At 40.9% G+C, this 16,673-nt stretch overlaps 1 protein-coding gene across 1 annotated transcript in view; it reads right to left on the bottom strand.

Moving 5' to 3' along the window:
* The window catches only part of pias1b (protein inhibitor of activated STAT, 1b), a gene marked incomplete at its 5' end in the record, with an annotated part of 40,960 nt that overhangs the window by 5,603 nt on the left and 18,684 nt on the right, over positions 1-16,673 (bottom strand). Inside the window, 3 exons of the mRNA XM_043677054.1 lie at positions 2,237-2,376; positions 3,620-3,782; positions 4,343-4,473. Coding sequence (XP_043532989.1) covers positions 2,237-2,376; positions 3,620-3,782; positions 4,343-4,473 — 434 coding nt within the window. The remainder of the gene's footprint in view (positions 1-2,236; positions 2,377-3,619; positions 3,783-4,342; positions 4,474-16,673) is intronic.

The raw sequence follows: 16,673 nt of genomic DNA, 5'->3' as shown, positions 1-16,673 counted from the left end.
TGAAACCCGGTCTGTTAATTTACCTTTCAGCCAGAGGTGGCATTTAAGAAACGACTTCGCAGATCACAGAACTACTAAACTTGGGAAATGGGAAAAAACAAATCACGCAAGATTCTGACTCCTCACACCTATCCTCAAGGTCCTTAAAAAACAGAATCAGGCAAGAACACAAAAATGAGCCTGCTGTGATGATTCCACAGACCAAGAGCTTGACTACATCTAATATTTTGTCCTACATGATGCTAAATATTAGACTGAGTGAGGCAAGCCAACTACTCAGAAACTGAAATGACCCTTATCAGTGCCTTTAGGGAACACTGTCTATTATGTAGGTGTCAGATATGCAGTCAAAAAACACATATCAAAGAATCACAGACTTCCAAAATCATGAAACCAGATGAATCCAAAACACCATGCTTCTATGGATTACCAAAAATACACAAACTTGGGGCCCCCCTCAGACCCACAGTCTCCCTATCTGGTACACCAACATACAGACTAGCCAAAGAACTCCACCAAAAACTAAAACACCTAACTGAAGATTCACGCCACTCCAGTCACTCCACCCAAGAATTCCTGAACACCAAAGACAGTAACATAGAAGAGGATGAAATAATGGTCTCCACTGACGTTACAGCCCTTTTCACATCAATTAACATCGACCTGGCCAAAGAAACACTGGCATCACTACTGGGAAAACCAGGACCACAAACACCAGACAGTACCAACTTCACCAGCAAAGACAATATCCTCAAGCTAATGGACCTGTGCCTCACCACCCACTTCACATTCAGTAACAAAACCTTTATACAAGTCAACGGAACACCTGTAGGATCACCAATATCAGGGCTCAAAGCAGAAGCAGTAATGCAAAGATGTGAACAAGCTGCCCTCCCATCTAACTAACCCAAACTTTGGGTCTGCTACATCGATGACACCTTTGTCATCACAAAACGGAAAAAATTAGAGGAAACATACAACACCATCAACAATATCCTGACAGGCATAAAATTCACATACAAAAAAAGAGGAGAATGACAACAGACTCCCATTCCGAGGCGTGACAATTGAACATGCAATTAATGGAGAGCTTCAAACCAGCATCTACAGAAAAACACTACACACGGACCAGATACTTAACTTTAGAAGCAATCATTCCAACACCCACAAATGGAGCTGCATCAAGACATTAGTTCAATCAGCTACATCACACTGCAGCACCCAAAAACTACCAAAAAATAGAAACAAAAATCTATACAATGTTTTCGAGAAAAACGGGTATCCAATAAACACAATCCGCCAATTCCTCAGAAACAAACTCAAGTAACAGACAACCAAAAACCACAGCCACATTACCTTACATCAAAGACATATCAGAAATGACTTCCAGACTACTCAGACTCCTTGGCATCATGGTAGCCTCCTAATGAACCTAAAGAATCCAATAGATACCACAAGCAAAACTAACGTCACTTACAAGATGCCATGCAAGTACTGTAAAAAACACTATGTCGGACAAACTAGCAGGGAACTTGCCACCAGGTTACATAAACACTAAGTGGCCATCAAAAGACATGACCAGCTATCACTAGTTTCTATACCTACAGACAAAGAAGGACACCACTTTGACTGGGACAACACACACATCCTAGGACAAGTGAAACAAAGACATGCAAGAGAATTCTTACAGGCATAGCATTCTAACTAGAACTCCATCAATAAATACATTGATTTAGATCCCATCTACCTTCCCTTGAAAAATGGAAACAGAAACGACATCACTCACCTTAAGAAACTAAGACCTATAAACAGAGAGGCGGTACATACCGCCAGCGCTTCACCGGAGACTCTCACTGATAATGTTACCTAGTAAGGTGACGAAAAGTCTGAAAACAAACCTTTAAGCTCAGCGAGCTAAATTACATACTTATCATCAACCTGAGCTACAAATCTTTGCAAAGATCATAAATCTCACAAACTTTTAATAACCAAATCTGAAACACTAATTTTTAAACTTTTTTTTGTTAACTTTAGTTTACTCCATGAGGTTGAGGGGACTCAAAAGTGACAAAGTTAACACAGAGCTGTCGAACTTTGAATGTGGATTTAGGATTGTATTGCTAATAATGTTTTGGTTAAATGGTATAACTCCATTCTTAGTGTACAACATCTCAAATATATCATTTCTCAGCATCAAAGCTACAGTTGAAGACACGCCCTATTGCAAATAGCTTACCTTGCAGTTCATACGGCAGAGTTGGTAAGTGGTATGAATGACGGTAGTCTTGAAAAGGAGCAGAGATAAAGTTGGTATCCAGAGTTGGTATGCTTGGAGTTCTTGTCACTGGTGAGGTCTGATGGTGGAGATTTAGAACCCTGTATACAAGACAGACATGAAAAGTTCAAGCCATTTCATTTTAAACTCAGTTGTAACAGACCAAAAAGAAGCAATTTTGATTTCTGTTCTCTGATGAATTAGCAGCTGTCAGCATGAGCGATATCCCTGCTCACCTGCAACAACCTGCCCTCAGCAGATGTTAAATTGGGATCAGATCTGGTACTGTTCAATATAGCGTAACATTTGAAGCAAAGCATGGTCACTCAGACAAAGCACCAAATGTGCACGATGCTAACTTAAGTTTACAAGTAATGGTACTGTCTCCAGAAAATGTTAAGTGGTTGCAAGAGAAGAAAACAAAGAAATGAAAAAGGAAATAACAAATGAAAATCATGAACAAGAAAAGTGCCAGATTTATTTGATAATGTATACACTCCTGCCTTTGATTTCAAAGTTCCACTAGTCCAACCCATTCAAGACAAAAGAGGAATTTTGTGGCCATTGTAACTGATTAGAATCAACCTTGAGAACCATCATTGACTACTTTTAAGTTCACACAGCAAAAGCTAAAGCAGACAACTAAATATTCAACTGGTTATTTGGATAATTTAAAAGGTTCTGATTTTAAAATGAAGTTCCAACGTGCACATATTGAGAGAGAATCTCACTGCAGTTAAATTAAAAAATACAAACAGCATTTGCCAGAGACATTAGTTCTGCAATTTCTGCTCAGATGTGCATGAAGAGTAGCCATTTGAGCAGGAGATAGGGAACGGTGCTTCAGCATTAACAATCCTCAAGATCAGAGAAAACTATAACAGTGCTCGAGGTTGGCTTAAAAAAATGACTGTTATTTCAACAATTAAAGAGTAGTATCCAACAATTGTTTTGCAAGCTTGATGCTCAAGTGAAGTAACAAACTGCCACTGCCATTTAAATACAGCTTTTTAGACATGAAATGACCAAGACACTCTACAAATAGAAATTAGCCAAACGAAACTAAGAGCAAAGTTCAAATTTTGCAAAGCCTCTTGAAGGTGGAGAAAAAGACAAGACTGGAAATGAATCCAGGATTGCAGGAGCATACCAATTAATTGACATACCAACAAAGAATGATTTGGGACAAGTACATTTTATTCTGTATGCAATATCAGTTTTGAAATGACAGTGGACAGAAATTGTTTGAAGTCCATCAAATTGTGGATTTTGTTTTCACTGTATCCAAACTCATTGCAAACACAAAAACCAGTTCAAAGAGACCAGCTGTAACTCAAAGCCTACCCCTTGTTGATAGGTGGTGATGGAGAAGATATTGAAGGGTACCGCTTTGCAGGTGGCTCCTCCTCCTCCTCTTCCGATGAACTATCGATCGTCAGATCAATAACTTCAACCTTTCTATTATCTTGAGAAGAATGCCTGTGCTCAGACAAACTTTTACAAGCACCTAGTAAACAATTTGAACTAATGGTCAGTATTTCTGGAAAAAAAAAAGGCATATGCAAAGCAAGCTCAAAAGCAGAAATTGGGACACTTGTGCTGGTGATCTTTCAGCCATGAACAGTCTATTTTGTCTTGAACTCTTTCAGCAAAGCTTACAATGGATTATTATGTAACCTTCACTTGAAAGAACATCGTAACAAACTGGTGGAATGCAGGTTAAGGGTTTGGTGACTGTAGGGCTTGGTATTCACTTATGGTGGAAAATTACAGAACCAAAGATTTTATACTACTCTTCCACTTCCAGGATTTAGAAAGAGTGCATGCCTAGCTTATTATAGCATTCCCTTTCTTTTCTAATTCCCACACTACCCACTCTAATGCTTATATTTAACATGCGGATTTATTGTCAATAATTTTTTTACCTCATCAAAGCACTATGATTTTGAAGCAAGAGATGGAAGAAACACTATTATCCAAATTTCACTAACCACAGGTATTTTGGGTTAAATAGCTATCAGTCTAATCTGATCTTTCTGTTCAATCCCTATATAACAAAAGGCATACCTTCAACACCATTATAAGTAGAATTCACCTCCTGGACCTCCTTCTTCATTCTCATTGGTGACCATGCTCCATCTTCCTTAAACTGAATTTCATCACAATCTGTACAGCAATTGAGGATTTCCATAAATAATCTGCGTTTTTTTAAGACAGAAAGCAAGAGTGTACAAGTTAATTCATTCTACAAAAACATTAAACACTGGTTAGCAAACATTGTGGAACAAAGTAACTATTAAAGTCACTTCAGAGTACACTTTGTTTTGAGGGAATAAGAGTTCATCAACACAAAAAATGAAAAATACTATAACTCAGGCATAGTAAAATTATTGAACATTTCTCAGTTATTTAAACGTACTTAATTACGGCAGACATCATATCCATTTATAAACTATACTGCTGCCAAGTTCTTTCTGAACATGATGTCTTACACGTCCTTGAATTTTAAATATATAGAATCCCAAAATGCTAGCAAAGACACAATGTTACTGATGGCATAGCAATACACTACGGATATTAGAAAGATCTCATATTAGTTTCCAATTTGCAGTAAGTTATTGAGTGTTAGTCAGCCCATCATGCACAAGGAAGGATGACAATAATACTCTCTTCTGAACTGATAACCCATTGATTCTTGTCATCTTTGCAGACAAGGTAACCCATCTTCCACTTTTGAATACCTTATTAACAACCATCATCTTGAATCATACAACAGGCTTTCACCTCGGGAATAAGATGTCAAAGAGAAGTGGTAGAAAACCTGGAACAGCCAATGCATTGAAAATGTTCCAAAGAAGAGCCATAACAGACTCAAAATGTCAATTTGGTTTCCCTTCTCACAAATGCTGCCAGACCTGAAGGTCTCAAGCACTTTCTGTTTTTATTATAGTGAAAGCATGATTGGTCAGAACAAAATTGCGTTTTAACGCTAATGCATCAGTAATCAGAGATTTAAACATGGCATCTTCTTCATAACACAACTCAGTAGAGAGCCAAACGAAACAAAAAGTGTCAGAAGCAATTACACTGTTCATTTGCATTGTAGAATCAACTGCAGAACTCAAAGTGTTAGCCATCTTAAGACAACTCTCAGTCTGCTGCCTTAAGAAGAATTTTATTTCAGAATTTCAACTTCTAAGTGAATACTCTGACTGATTTTTGTCTCCTGCTCTTCTGTACCCGTGGGTAGAGAGCTCTAAAATTTTAATGCCAGCTCTATTGATTCAAGCTGCCAACAACTAATACGCTAAGTACGACAATGAAAGAGAAAGCAAACAAACTGCCCTACAGATGGTAAAACCAAAAGGTCAAATATGCATTGTACATAATTAATTTCCTAGCATTTCAGCATTAGCATTAACTTGCCGTAAAAGACCTGCCACTGTCACAGGCAGTTAACAGGATTTAAACACACTATTACAAAAGCAACATTATAATAATTTGGTGAATTTACTTTGTGCCAACCAACCTTTGAAATTTGAGGGAGATGCCCTTTATTTGGGAGAGCCAGCATGTGTGGGGTTTTGGGGAAACAAAGAGGTCAAAACATTGCTATTCCTGCAAATTAACTGAGTTAAATGCACTTATTTATAACTCTCAATGGAACAGTCAGCATGATGTCACTAATGTAATCCTCATAATTCTTTTTAATGGTAACTGCGATGTGGAGATGCCAGTGTTGGGCTGTGGTGCACAAAATCAGAAATCACATGACATCAAGAAGAAAATGCCATTGACGTATCTGGCACATTGTGCTGGTTGGAGGTCCTGTGCAGCAAAGAAATCTTGCACAAACTTGTGCATGAAAATGTTGGTGTATTGGGTCGTAGGTTTGGTCACCATGGCTGTTCTGTGCATCTGTCGAATTGGATCATAGGTCATCTCTTCACTTGCTATTCAGCTACTGACACTTTACCACACCGTTTGACACTTGTGATCACCTGCAAAGACTTGTTGTTCAACCTGTTAACACTCCACTCACATCATTAGTACTACCTTGACACTCTTAATTACTTGGAACTATCTTGCACTGATCTCTACCTATAAATTGTGTGTGTGCACGCTTCCCTCCACTTCATCTGACGAAGGAGCAGTGCTCCAAAAGCTTTTGATTTCAAATTAATCTGTTGAACTATAATCTGGTGCCATGTGACTTCTGATTTCTTTTTTAAAAAACAACAAATTCAAGATAAAGTTGTGCAATTCATGTGATATTGAGATTTGAAAAGTCATGTCAATGCAGATCCACTCCACTTTCAACTTAAGGCTCAGTGACAGAGGCATGTGTGAGTATTGTCTATGCATAGTTCCTCAATCGCCATGTTGTACAAATAGAAATGCGTTGCAGGCTTGTGGTGATTTATGGAGCTATATGTGGAAGGACCTCAGCCAGCAACCTGGTGAAGCTACAATACAGGTTCTACTACTTGTATACCAAACAACATAAGTAGAGAGTCAAGAGTGTGGTGCTGGAAAAGCACAGCAGGTCAGACAGCATCAGAGGAGGAGGAGGATTGACATTTCAGGCATTTGCCCTTCATCGGGAATGAGGCTTGTGGGTTGGGGCTGAGAGTCCGGAGCGCGGTGCTGAGTTGGAGGCTTGGGACTGGAGAGCATGGGGAGAGGGGAAATGAGGAAACTATTGAAATCCACATTTATCCCGTGGGTTGCAGGGTCCCAAGGCGGAATATGAGGCATTCCTCCTCCAGGCATCGGGTGGTAACGGTTTGGAGATGGAGGCGGCCCAGGACCAGCATGTCCTTGACGGAATGGGAGGGGGAGTTAAAATATTCAACCACGGGGCAGTGAGGTTGGTGGGTGCGGGTGCCCCAGAGATGTTCGCCAAAACGGTCCGCAAGGAAGCGTCCTGTCTCCCTGATTTAGAGGCCACACTAGTGCAACGGATGCAGTAGATGACATTGGCAGAGGTACAGATAAATTTCTGATGGATGTGGATGAATCCCGTGGACCCTTGGACACAGGTGAAGGGAGTGGTGTGGGCGCAGGTTTTGCACTTCCTGCAGTGGCAGGAAAAGGTGCCAGAAGTGGGGTGTGGGCTGGTGGAGGGGGTGGACCTAATGAGGAAATCACAGAGGGAATGGTCTTTCCGGAACACTGATAGGGGTGGGGAGGGAAATATATCTTTGCTGGTGGGAAGTGGTGGAGGATGATACGATGAATGCGGAGGTTGGTGGGGTGGAAGGTGAGGACGGGGGGTTTCTATCCTAGTTGCGTTGGGAGGGGTGGGGTTCAAGGGCGGTGGTGCGTGAAGTGGAGGAGATATGCTGGAGGGCATCGTCAACCACATGGGAAGGGAAGTTGCGATTGCAGAAGGTGGTGGCCACCTGGGACTTTGAGGTGGAACTGGTCATCCTGGGAACAGATGAGGTGGAGGCGGAGGAATTGGGAATAAGCCCTGACCCACAAGCCTCATTCCTGATGAAAGGCATATGCCCGAAATGTCGATTTTCCTGCTGCTTGGATGTGCCTGATCTGCTGTGCTTTTCCAGCAACACACACTCAATTCTGATCTCCAGCATCTGCAGTCTTCACTTTCTCCGAACATAAGCAGACAGGGCTAAGCAATTCCACAACCAGATCTAAGCTCTGCAGTCCCACTACATCCAATTGAGAGCTAGTGGACAATTAAACAACTGACAGGAAACAGTGGCTCCACAAATCTCATTACTTTCAATAATGGGCAGCACAATATATCAGTACAAAAGGACAACGAGGTGCAACAGACTTCAGTCAGTCAGGAGGGAGGGAGGCATTCAGATACCTGGATAATTGGGGGTCATTCTGGGGTAGGTGGGGCCTCTACAAATGGGATAGTCTACACCTGAACCAGAGGGGTATCAATATCCTGGGGTGTATAGAATTTGCTAATACTCTTTGGGAGGGTTTAAACCAACTCAGCAGGGGGATGGAAACTGAAATTATAATGCCAGTGTACAGGAAGTTGAGAGTAGTGAGGTCATGAATAAGGTTTCAAGGTTGCAGGACTGTACTGGCAGGCAGGAAGATGGTTTGAAGCATTTCTACTTCAATGCCAGGAGCATCCGAAATTAGGCAAATGAACTGGCAGAATGGGTTGGTACCTGGGATTTCGATGTTGTGGCCATTTAGGGAACATGGATAGAGCAGGGACAGGAATGGTTGCTGCAAGTTCTGGGGTTGAGATGTTTCAGTAAGATCAAGGAAGGTGGTAAAAGGGGGGGGTGGCATTGTTAGTCAAAGACAGTGGCAGAAAGGGCATTTGATGAGGACTCATCTACTGATGTAGTATGGGCTGAGGTTAGAAACAGGAAAGGAGAGGTTACCCTGTTGGGAGTTTGCTATAGGCCTCCAAAAAGTTCCAGAGATGTTGAGGAAAGAATTACAAAGATAATTCTGGATAGGAGCGAAAATAGTTGTTATGGGAGTCTTTCCAAATATTGACTGGAAACGCTATACTTAGAGTACTTGACATGGGTCAGTTTTTGTCCAATGTGTGCAGAAGGGTTTCCTGACACAGTACATAGACAGGCCAACAAGAGGCGAGGCCATGTTAGATTTGGTACTGGGTAATGAACCAGGCCAGGTGCTAGATTTGGAGGTAGGTGAGCACTTTGATGATAGTGACCACAATTCGGTTAAGTTTACTTTCGCGATGGAAAGGGATAGGTATACAGGAAGTCCTCGGGTTACGAATGAGTTCCGTTTTTAAGTCTGTTCATAAGTCGAATTTGTATTTAAGTTGGAATAGTTACATACAGTTCATATCTAGCGTCAGTTAGTCAAATGTTTGTCTTCGTATATAGTATACATTAAACCTAAAACATCGTAATAATAAATGTAACTACAATACAGTACTTATAATTAAGAGAGAGAGAACACGTGGATTGGTATAAAAAACATTAAAGAAATATTTCTTGAACTGTTTAGATAGAAAAGAAAGGGTGATTAAAGATTAATACTCTTGTTCCACTCAATGTCTTGCATACCGGAACAGGCCTTAATTAATAATTAAGATGATGGGCCTGGTGTTGGAGAGGATGGGTTTGATACTGCTACTCGAGAATCAGGGTCTGCTTCTGCTGCTGGAGAGTGGAGGTTCCCTTCTGAAGTCAATTTCTTAAAGTAAGCATCAAGGGTTGTAGCAGCTGAGGCCATTGGTAACTATCCGGTAAACTTTGGTAAATCTCTCTGCATTAGGATCTTGCTCCTCTAACTTTGCCATCCCTGTTTCAATAAGACAAAAGGCTTCATCTAACTCCTTCGTCAAAAACTTCTTGGGTTCTGCGGTTTCTAGGACCTGGCCTTCCACCTCAAATGCTACCAGCCACCGCTCCAGCTCCATAAGGTCCTCATTGATTAGTTCTTCGGCACGGGATTCAAGCAAATCTAAGACACCATCTTCATTGATGTCTATCTGCAATTGGTTATTACCAATATCAGCCACAGCTTGCCTGGCTTCGGCGTGATGTTGCTCCCCCTTAGGCCGACGAACCACTGAAAACGCGCAGTGTTTTGAGCGTTGCGCAAAGTAGTCTGCCCGTTTGTTAGTACAAACTGTTTTAGGTAACTCAATTTTTTAAAATAATAGCCTTTACGGAGGTTGGTTCGTAAGTTCAGGCATTTGTAACCCAGGGTAAGCCTGTATACTGCAGGGCAAGAGTTATAGCTGGGGGGGAAGGCAATTGTAACACTATTCGGTGAAATTTAGGATGCATAGGTTGGGGAAGAAAACTGCAGGAGATGGGCATAATTGAAATGTGGAGTTTGTTCAAGGAAAAGCTATTACGTGTCCTTGATAAGTAGGTACCTGTCAGGCAGGGAGGAAGTTGTCGAGTGAGGGAACCATGGTTTACTAAAGGAGTTGAATCTCGTCAAGATGAAGAAGGAAGCTTATTTAAAGATGAGTTGAGAAGGCTCAGTTCAGGCGCTGGAGAGTTACAGGTTAGCCAGGAAGGACCTAAAGAGAGAGCTTAGAAGAGCCAGGAGGGGACATGAGAAGTCTCTGGCAGGTAGGATCAAGGAAATCCCTAAAGCTTTCTATAGGCATGCCAGGAATAAGAAAATGACTAGGGTAAGATTAAGGGCAGTCAAGGATAGTAGTGGGAAGTTGTGCGTGGAATCCAAAGAAATAGGAGAGAAGCTATATGAATATTTTTTATCAGTATTCATGCAGGAAAAAGACATTTCTATCAAGGAGAATACGGAGATACAGGCTATTAGACTAGATGGGACTGAGGCTCATAAGGAAGAGATATTAGCAATTCTGGAAAGTGTAAAATTGGGTAAATCCCCTGGGCCAGATGGGATTTATCCTCTGATTCTATAAGAAGCCATGGCCGAGGTTGCCGAGCTTCTGGCTTTGATCTTTATATCATCATTGTCTACAGCAATAGTGCCAGAAGACTGGAGGATAGCAAATGTGGTCCCCTTGTTCAAGAAGGGGAGGTTAGACCAGTGAGCTTTACTTCTTTGTTGTGGGCAAAGCTTTGTAAAGGATTATAAAAGATAGGACTTATAACCATCTAGAAAGGAATAATTTGATTAGGGTTAGTCAACATGGCTTTGTGAAGGGTAGGTAATGGCTCACAAACCTTATTGAGTTCTTTGAGAAGGTGACCAAACAGGTCGATGAGGATAGAGCAGTTGATGTAATGTATCGAGATTTCAGTAAACCCATGTGGTAAGGTTTCCCATTGTAGGCTATTGCAGAAAATATAGAGACATGGGATTGAAGGTGATTTGGCTGTTTGGATCAGGAATTGGCTAGCTGTAAGACTAGGGTGGTAGCTGATGGGAAATGTTCATCCTGGAGTTCAGTTACTAGTGGTGTACTGCAAGGATCTGTTTTGGGGCCACTGCTGTTTGTCATTTTTATAAATGACCTGGATGAGAGTGTAGAAGGATGGGTTAGAAAATTTGTGGATGACACTAGAGTTGGAGGAGTTGTGGACAGTGCAGAAGCATGTTGTAGGTTACAGAGGGATATAGATAAGCTGCACAGCTGGCCTGAGAGGTGGCAAATGGAGTTTAATACGGAAAAGTGAGATTCACTTTGGAAGGATTAACAGGAACACAGGGTATTGAGTTAATGGTAAGATTCTTGGTAGTGTGGATGAGCAGAGAGATCTCTGTGTCCATGTGCATAGATCCCAGGTTGATAGGGTTGTTAAAAAGGCATAGGGTGAGTTAGCTTTTATTGGTAGAGGGATTGATTTTTGGAGCCATGGTGTCATGTTGCAGCTGTACAAAAATCTGGTGCGGCCGCACTTGGGAGTATTGCCGCATTATAGCAAGTGCGTGGAAGCACTGGAAAGGGTGCAGAGGAGATTTCCCAGGATGTTGTCTGGTATGGAGAGAAGGTCTTATGAGGAAAAGCTGAGGGACTTGAAGTCGTTTCCATTAGAGAGAAGGTTAATAGGTGACTTAATAGAGGCATACAAGAGGAACAGAGGATTAGCTAGGGTGGACAGAAAGCGCCTTTTTCCTCAGATAGTGGTGATGGCTAGCATGAGGGGACATAGCTATAAATTGAGCGGTAATAGATTTAGGACAGAATTCAGAGGTCAGTTCTTTACTCAGAGTAGAAAGGGTGTGGAAAGCCCTGCTTGCAACTGTAGTGGACACACCATCACAAGGGCATTTAAATGGACATTGGATAAACATATGGATGATATTGGAATAGCATAGGTTAGATGGGTTTTCGATTGGTTTCACAGGCCGGCACAACATCGACGGCTGAAGGGCCTATTCTGAGCTGTAATGTTCTCTGTTGTACAAAGCGCTGAGTGATTGATCCTTCTCTGTCTCCTTCCAAGGTCCCAGCATCACAGATGCCAATCTAATGTATATTCAATGTGATATCAAGGAATGGCTGAAAGCATTAGATACTGTAAAAGCTACTGTAAAACATTTTGGCAATAGCACTGAAGACTTGTTCTTGGGAACTTGCCGACCCACTGACCAAGTTTCTCCAGATCAGCAATTGCGCTGGCATCTACTCGGCAACACAAAAGATTCAGGTCAGGCAGCATCCGAGGAGCAGGAAAATCAACATTTTGGGCAAAAGCCCTTCATCAGGAATGAAGGCAGGGAGTCCCAGGGTGGAGAGATAAATGGGAGGGGGATGGGGCTGGGGAGAAGGTAGCCAAGAGTACAATAGGTGGATGGAGATGATAGGTCAGAGAGGAGGGTGGAGCGGATAGGTGGGAAGGGAGATTGGCAGGAAGGACATGTCATGAGGATGGTGCTGAGCTGGAAGGTTGGAACTAGGGTAAGGTGGGGGAAGGGGAAATGAGGAAAGTGAAGTCCACATTGATGCCCTGGGGTTGAAGTGTTCCAAGGTGGAAGAGGAGGCGTTCTTCCTCCAGGCGGTGAGGGAGCGGCGATGGAGTCGGTCCAGGACCTGCATGCCCTCGGCAGAGTGGGGGGGGTGGCGGGGAAGACCAGGAGTTGAAATGTTGGGCCACGGGGCGGTGGAGTTGATTGGTGCGGGTGTCCCAGGGTGTTCGAGGTCTAACCATCTTCAGCTACTTGACCTTCTTCCATCATAACATCAGAAGTGAGAAGGTTCATAGATAGTTACACAATGTTCAGCACCACTACAGAATACTCCAATACTGAAGCAGCCCATGTCCAAATATGCAAGATCTGGAATGTATCTAGGCTTGGGCTGACAAATGACAAATGTCAGGTAATGACCATCTCCAATAAAGGAGACTCAAAACATTGCCCCTTGACATTCAATGGCATTATCACTGTAGTATCCCTAACTATCAGCGTTTCGGTAGTTATCATTGACCAGAAACTGAAATGGACTTGCTCATTCAATACTGAAGCAGCTCAGCTCACAGGTCAAAGCAGCCCACTTAACTGGCACTATGTCCACAAACATTCACACGCTCCACCACTGACACACAGAAGCATTATGGACCATTTACAAGATGCAATGCAGAAATTCAACATGGCTCCTTAGTCACTAAACCCATGATCATGACCATGTTGAAGTTCAAGAGCAGTAGGTACACTGAATCTCCATGATCTGTAGGCTCCCCTCCAAGTTGTTAGCCATCCTGACTTGGAAATGTATTGACATTCCTTCACTGTCTCCAAGTTAAAATCTTGCAACTCCCTCCCTGAATTGTGGGTTTACTACAATGAACTGCAGTGATTCAAGAAGGTAGCTCATCACCATCACCTCTCAAAAGGCAATTAAGGATGAGCAATAAATGTTTTCCCACCAGTAAAGCACACATCCTGTGAATGAATGAAAAAAATATTCAAATTGGGTGATGAGTTGAAGCACAAAGACCTTGCAGGTAGACTGCAGATATAGCTGTTTGAACTACAGCAATAGCTTTGACAGCAATTAGACAAAAACTGAATTCTTGATGTCATTAAGTGGGCTGTGTCCTTGCTGAAAGAATGTATACACTGCACTATCAAAACAGATTCTGGGATGAAAAATTCCAGAAATGAGTGATTGGAAAGGTTGTCAATTTTTTCCTTGGAAAGGAAATCTGATAGCAGTGCTCAAAATCATGAAGCTCTGGATGGAGTAGATAGGGAGGAAGTGCTCCTGCTCATAAAAGGAGGATTGAGAATTGCAGGATACAGAGTTAAAGTGATTTGCAAGCACAGCAAATGTAATGTGAATATTTGAATAGAAACAACATTGAATTGAATAGGGAAAAGGCAGGCCATATCACTTAGTGGGGGCAGGGGTGGAGGGGGCAATACAGACATGAGGGATTGAATGACCACCTTCTGAGACATAACAATTGTGATTTTGAAAACTTTTGATCAAGTCATTCAGCAGCCGTCTAACTGAATACCAAAGGCTAAGAGGCAGAATGGCTTACTCACATTCCAGCGTTTCTAAAACCTGTGTGCTTTGCACAACACTTTTAGTTTGTTACACAAGTTGTTCCATCCTTCTGGAATGCAGATTGATAAGTATTCAGGTGAGAATTATAACTCCAAAGCAAGAAACTGATTTCTTTCAGATGAAATAGCTGATTGTACAGTTTATGAAACTTAATCTATTGCCATTTTTTTGTCAAAAATTTAGAATCCTTTGCAAAATTTTAAAGGTTTAGCCCTGATACAGACGCAGCTGTACAGAAGTAAGATGGTACTTCCTTAACAGACTGGCTCCAAAGTTAGAAAATAGTCTTCCATGTGACCAGTACAAATTCAAAGTTAATTAGACTGTCACTTTTTTTTGGAGGCAGCCAGACAAAGTTCAGCTCTGATCCTATTTCAGTTCTGCACAAGGAATGGACTGCAAGCTGGCAAAGCTACCAATCTTAGTAATGGTCAACTATTTTCTGGCACCAAGGATATTTGCCAAGGTCAAATTGGAAATTATACCAAATTGTATTAAATGATGATGCCACCAAATTATATAAAACACAAGTGAAAAAAAAATTAGCCCTTTTGTTCAATCACACTAATGGATCAAAATCAAAATCCAGGCAGGAATTACACCCTGGAAGTCCACTTGTATGCACTCAAGAAGCTAAAAGTCAAGATCCATATGGCCTTTTTTAACCAAAAAATAAGAGTGAGTATAGTACAGGAATCCACCATATGGTCAGTCAAACCCATATCCACCTTAAGAAAACCATCTTTAAGACAATCCGTAATAGGCAATGCTTATAAATATAACTTGAGAAACTGCAAAAATGTAGAGCTGAATGGTATTAGAATTATAACCAACCTATGGATGCAAGTTTAATAATTCAGATTTAGTTTTGTTGCTGTGCAAACAATTATGACAATTTGAAAGCAGATGGACAGAGATCACCCAAAATTTACAACCACTAGAAAAACAATGCAGTAAAATTTTACTGATTTTTTCAGAATCTAAAGTACTTTTTGCTTCAGGCAACTAATTTCATTAATGTAGACCATGTGAGTAAACTGGAAATTCAATATTTTAGTTATAGGTTTATAACAATGATCAGCAAGTAATTTTTTGAAAATGGTTTATTTTCACAGAATATACTCAGTCTCAAGTCTTCCAGTCTCTTTCATCACTCCCTTTCTGATCCAGTTTTGTTTTCTGAAATACCCTTCACTGCATATTTGGTCCTGGTACCATCAAAACTCATTACAACATTAGAAAGACATGTAGAAGAGGAATGTCTGACTAGAGAAGCTCCGCCCATGACCTTTCTCACCAACAACACCCCTCACATCATCAGTAAAATATGCTCTTGTTTTGCTATCATAACTTTACTAGAGCATGAGAAATCACCTTCTGTACAAATCCCCATTTCTGTGCTATCTCCCAGCAGCACAAAGTCAAAGGCCTTGTCACTTTATACTACATTGTCAGAAAGAGCATTTTGTCAAACTGGATAACTGTGCAGACTTTTTATTACCTTTTGTATGAGATTTGGCAGGAGAAAAGAAAACAATGATTTAGCTTAAACAAGTGATTTTCTGATCAATTAACTTGGTACATCACTAATTGTTATTTTTAATGTGAATTGTTAATTCAAAATTAGATTTTTGGCCTGCATACTCCACAGGTACTCAGTCTTAAAAATAAGTAGTTTAATCTTTTTTTTCAATTTTTAGCTTTCTTGAAGGAACTAACTTATATTAGGACACAGATTTCATTGCAGACACCAAATCTCTGAAATCTGACCAAGTCCATTTTTACATTGCTGAAGAAAACATGTACATGTAAAAATCTTTTCTTAAAAAAGCTCACAGAAAAATGTTATGACCAGATGATCTTACATCTCGTGTACCATTCACTAGCAGGTGCCTTTTGTTATTTTCACCACAGCCGAGTGACTGGATAAAGCAGAGCACTGACAATTCAAATATGCTGTTGATTAAAATAAATTCCACATCTGAGCTTGGGCGAAACTGCTCCTTATCAAAAGGCAACATAAAAATCATTTTCTCACTTCAAGGAATGCAATGGGCTAGTGTTTTGTAAAATAATTCCTGACTTGACAAACCAACTTGTAACCAGAATTTTAAACCAGAGGAGATTGAGCCTGAAAGAATTTAGAAGCAGGTGAGCAGACATGGATGAGGGGCTACTTAAGGTGGGGGGTGGGGGCGAAAATCAGTGCAAAAGGTTTCAAATAAAAACAATGAGAAAACAGAGAGAATTTTCTAAAAAAAAATTAGAAGAATGAAAAACAGATACACAAACATCACTTGCAAGATGGCAGACTGCTTATAATTTCAACTTCTAATAAAATTGTTCCTTTCCCCTCCAAGCTTTCTCCCTCCAGCACTACTTTTTATCAACAGGTTATTTTTAACCATCAGCTTATTTGTTAACTTGCTCCCTTTCTTTCCATGAGAAACCACT

This window comes from Chiloscyllium plagiosum, chromosome 36, assembly GCF_004010195.1.
Source record: "Chiloscyllium plagiosum isolate BGI_BamShark_2017 chromosome 36, ASM401019v2, whole genome shotgun sequence".
Classification (NCBI taxonomy): domain Eukaryota; kingdom Metazoa; phylum Chordata; class Chondrichthyes; order Orectolobiformes; family Hemiscylliidae; genus Chiloscyllium; species Chiloscyllium plagiosum.
Note: the sequence above shows the minus strand (reverse complement) of the source record. Positions and strands in the feature narration are given on the sequence as shown.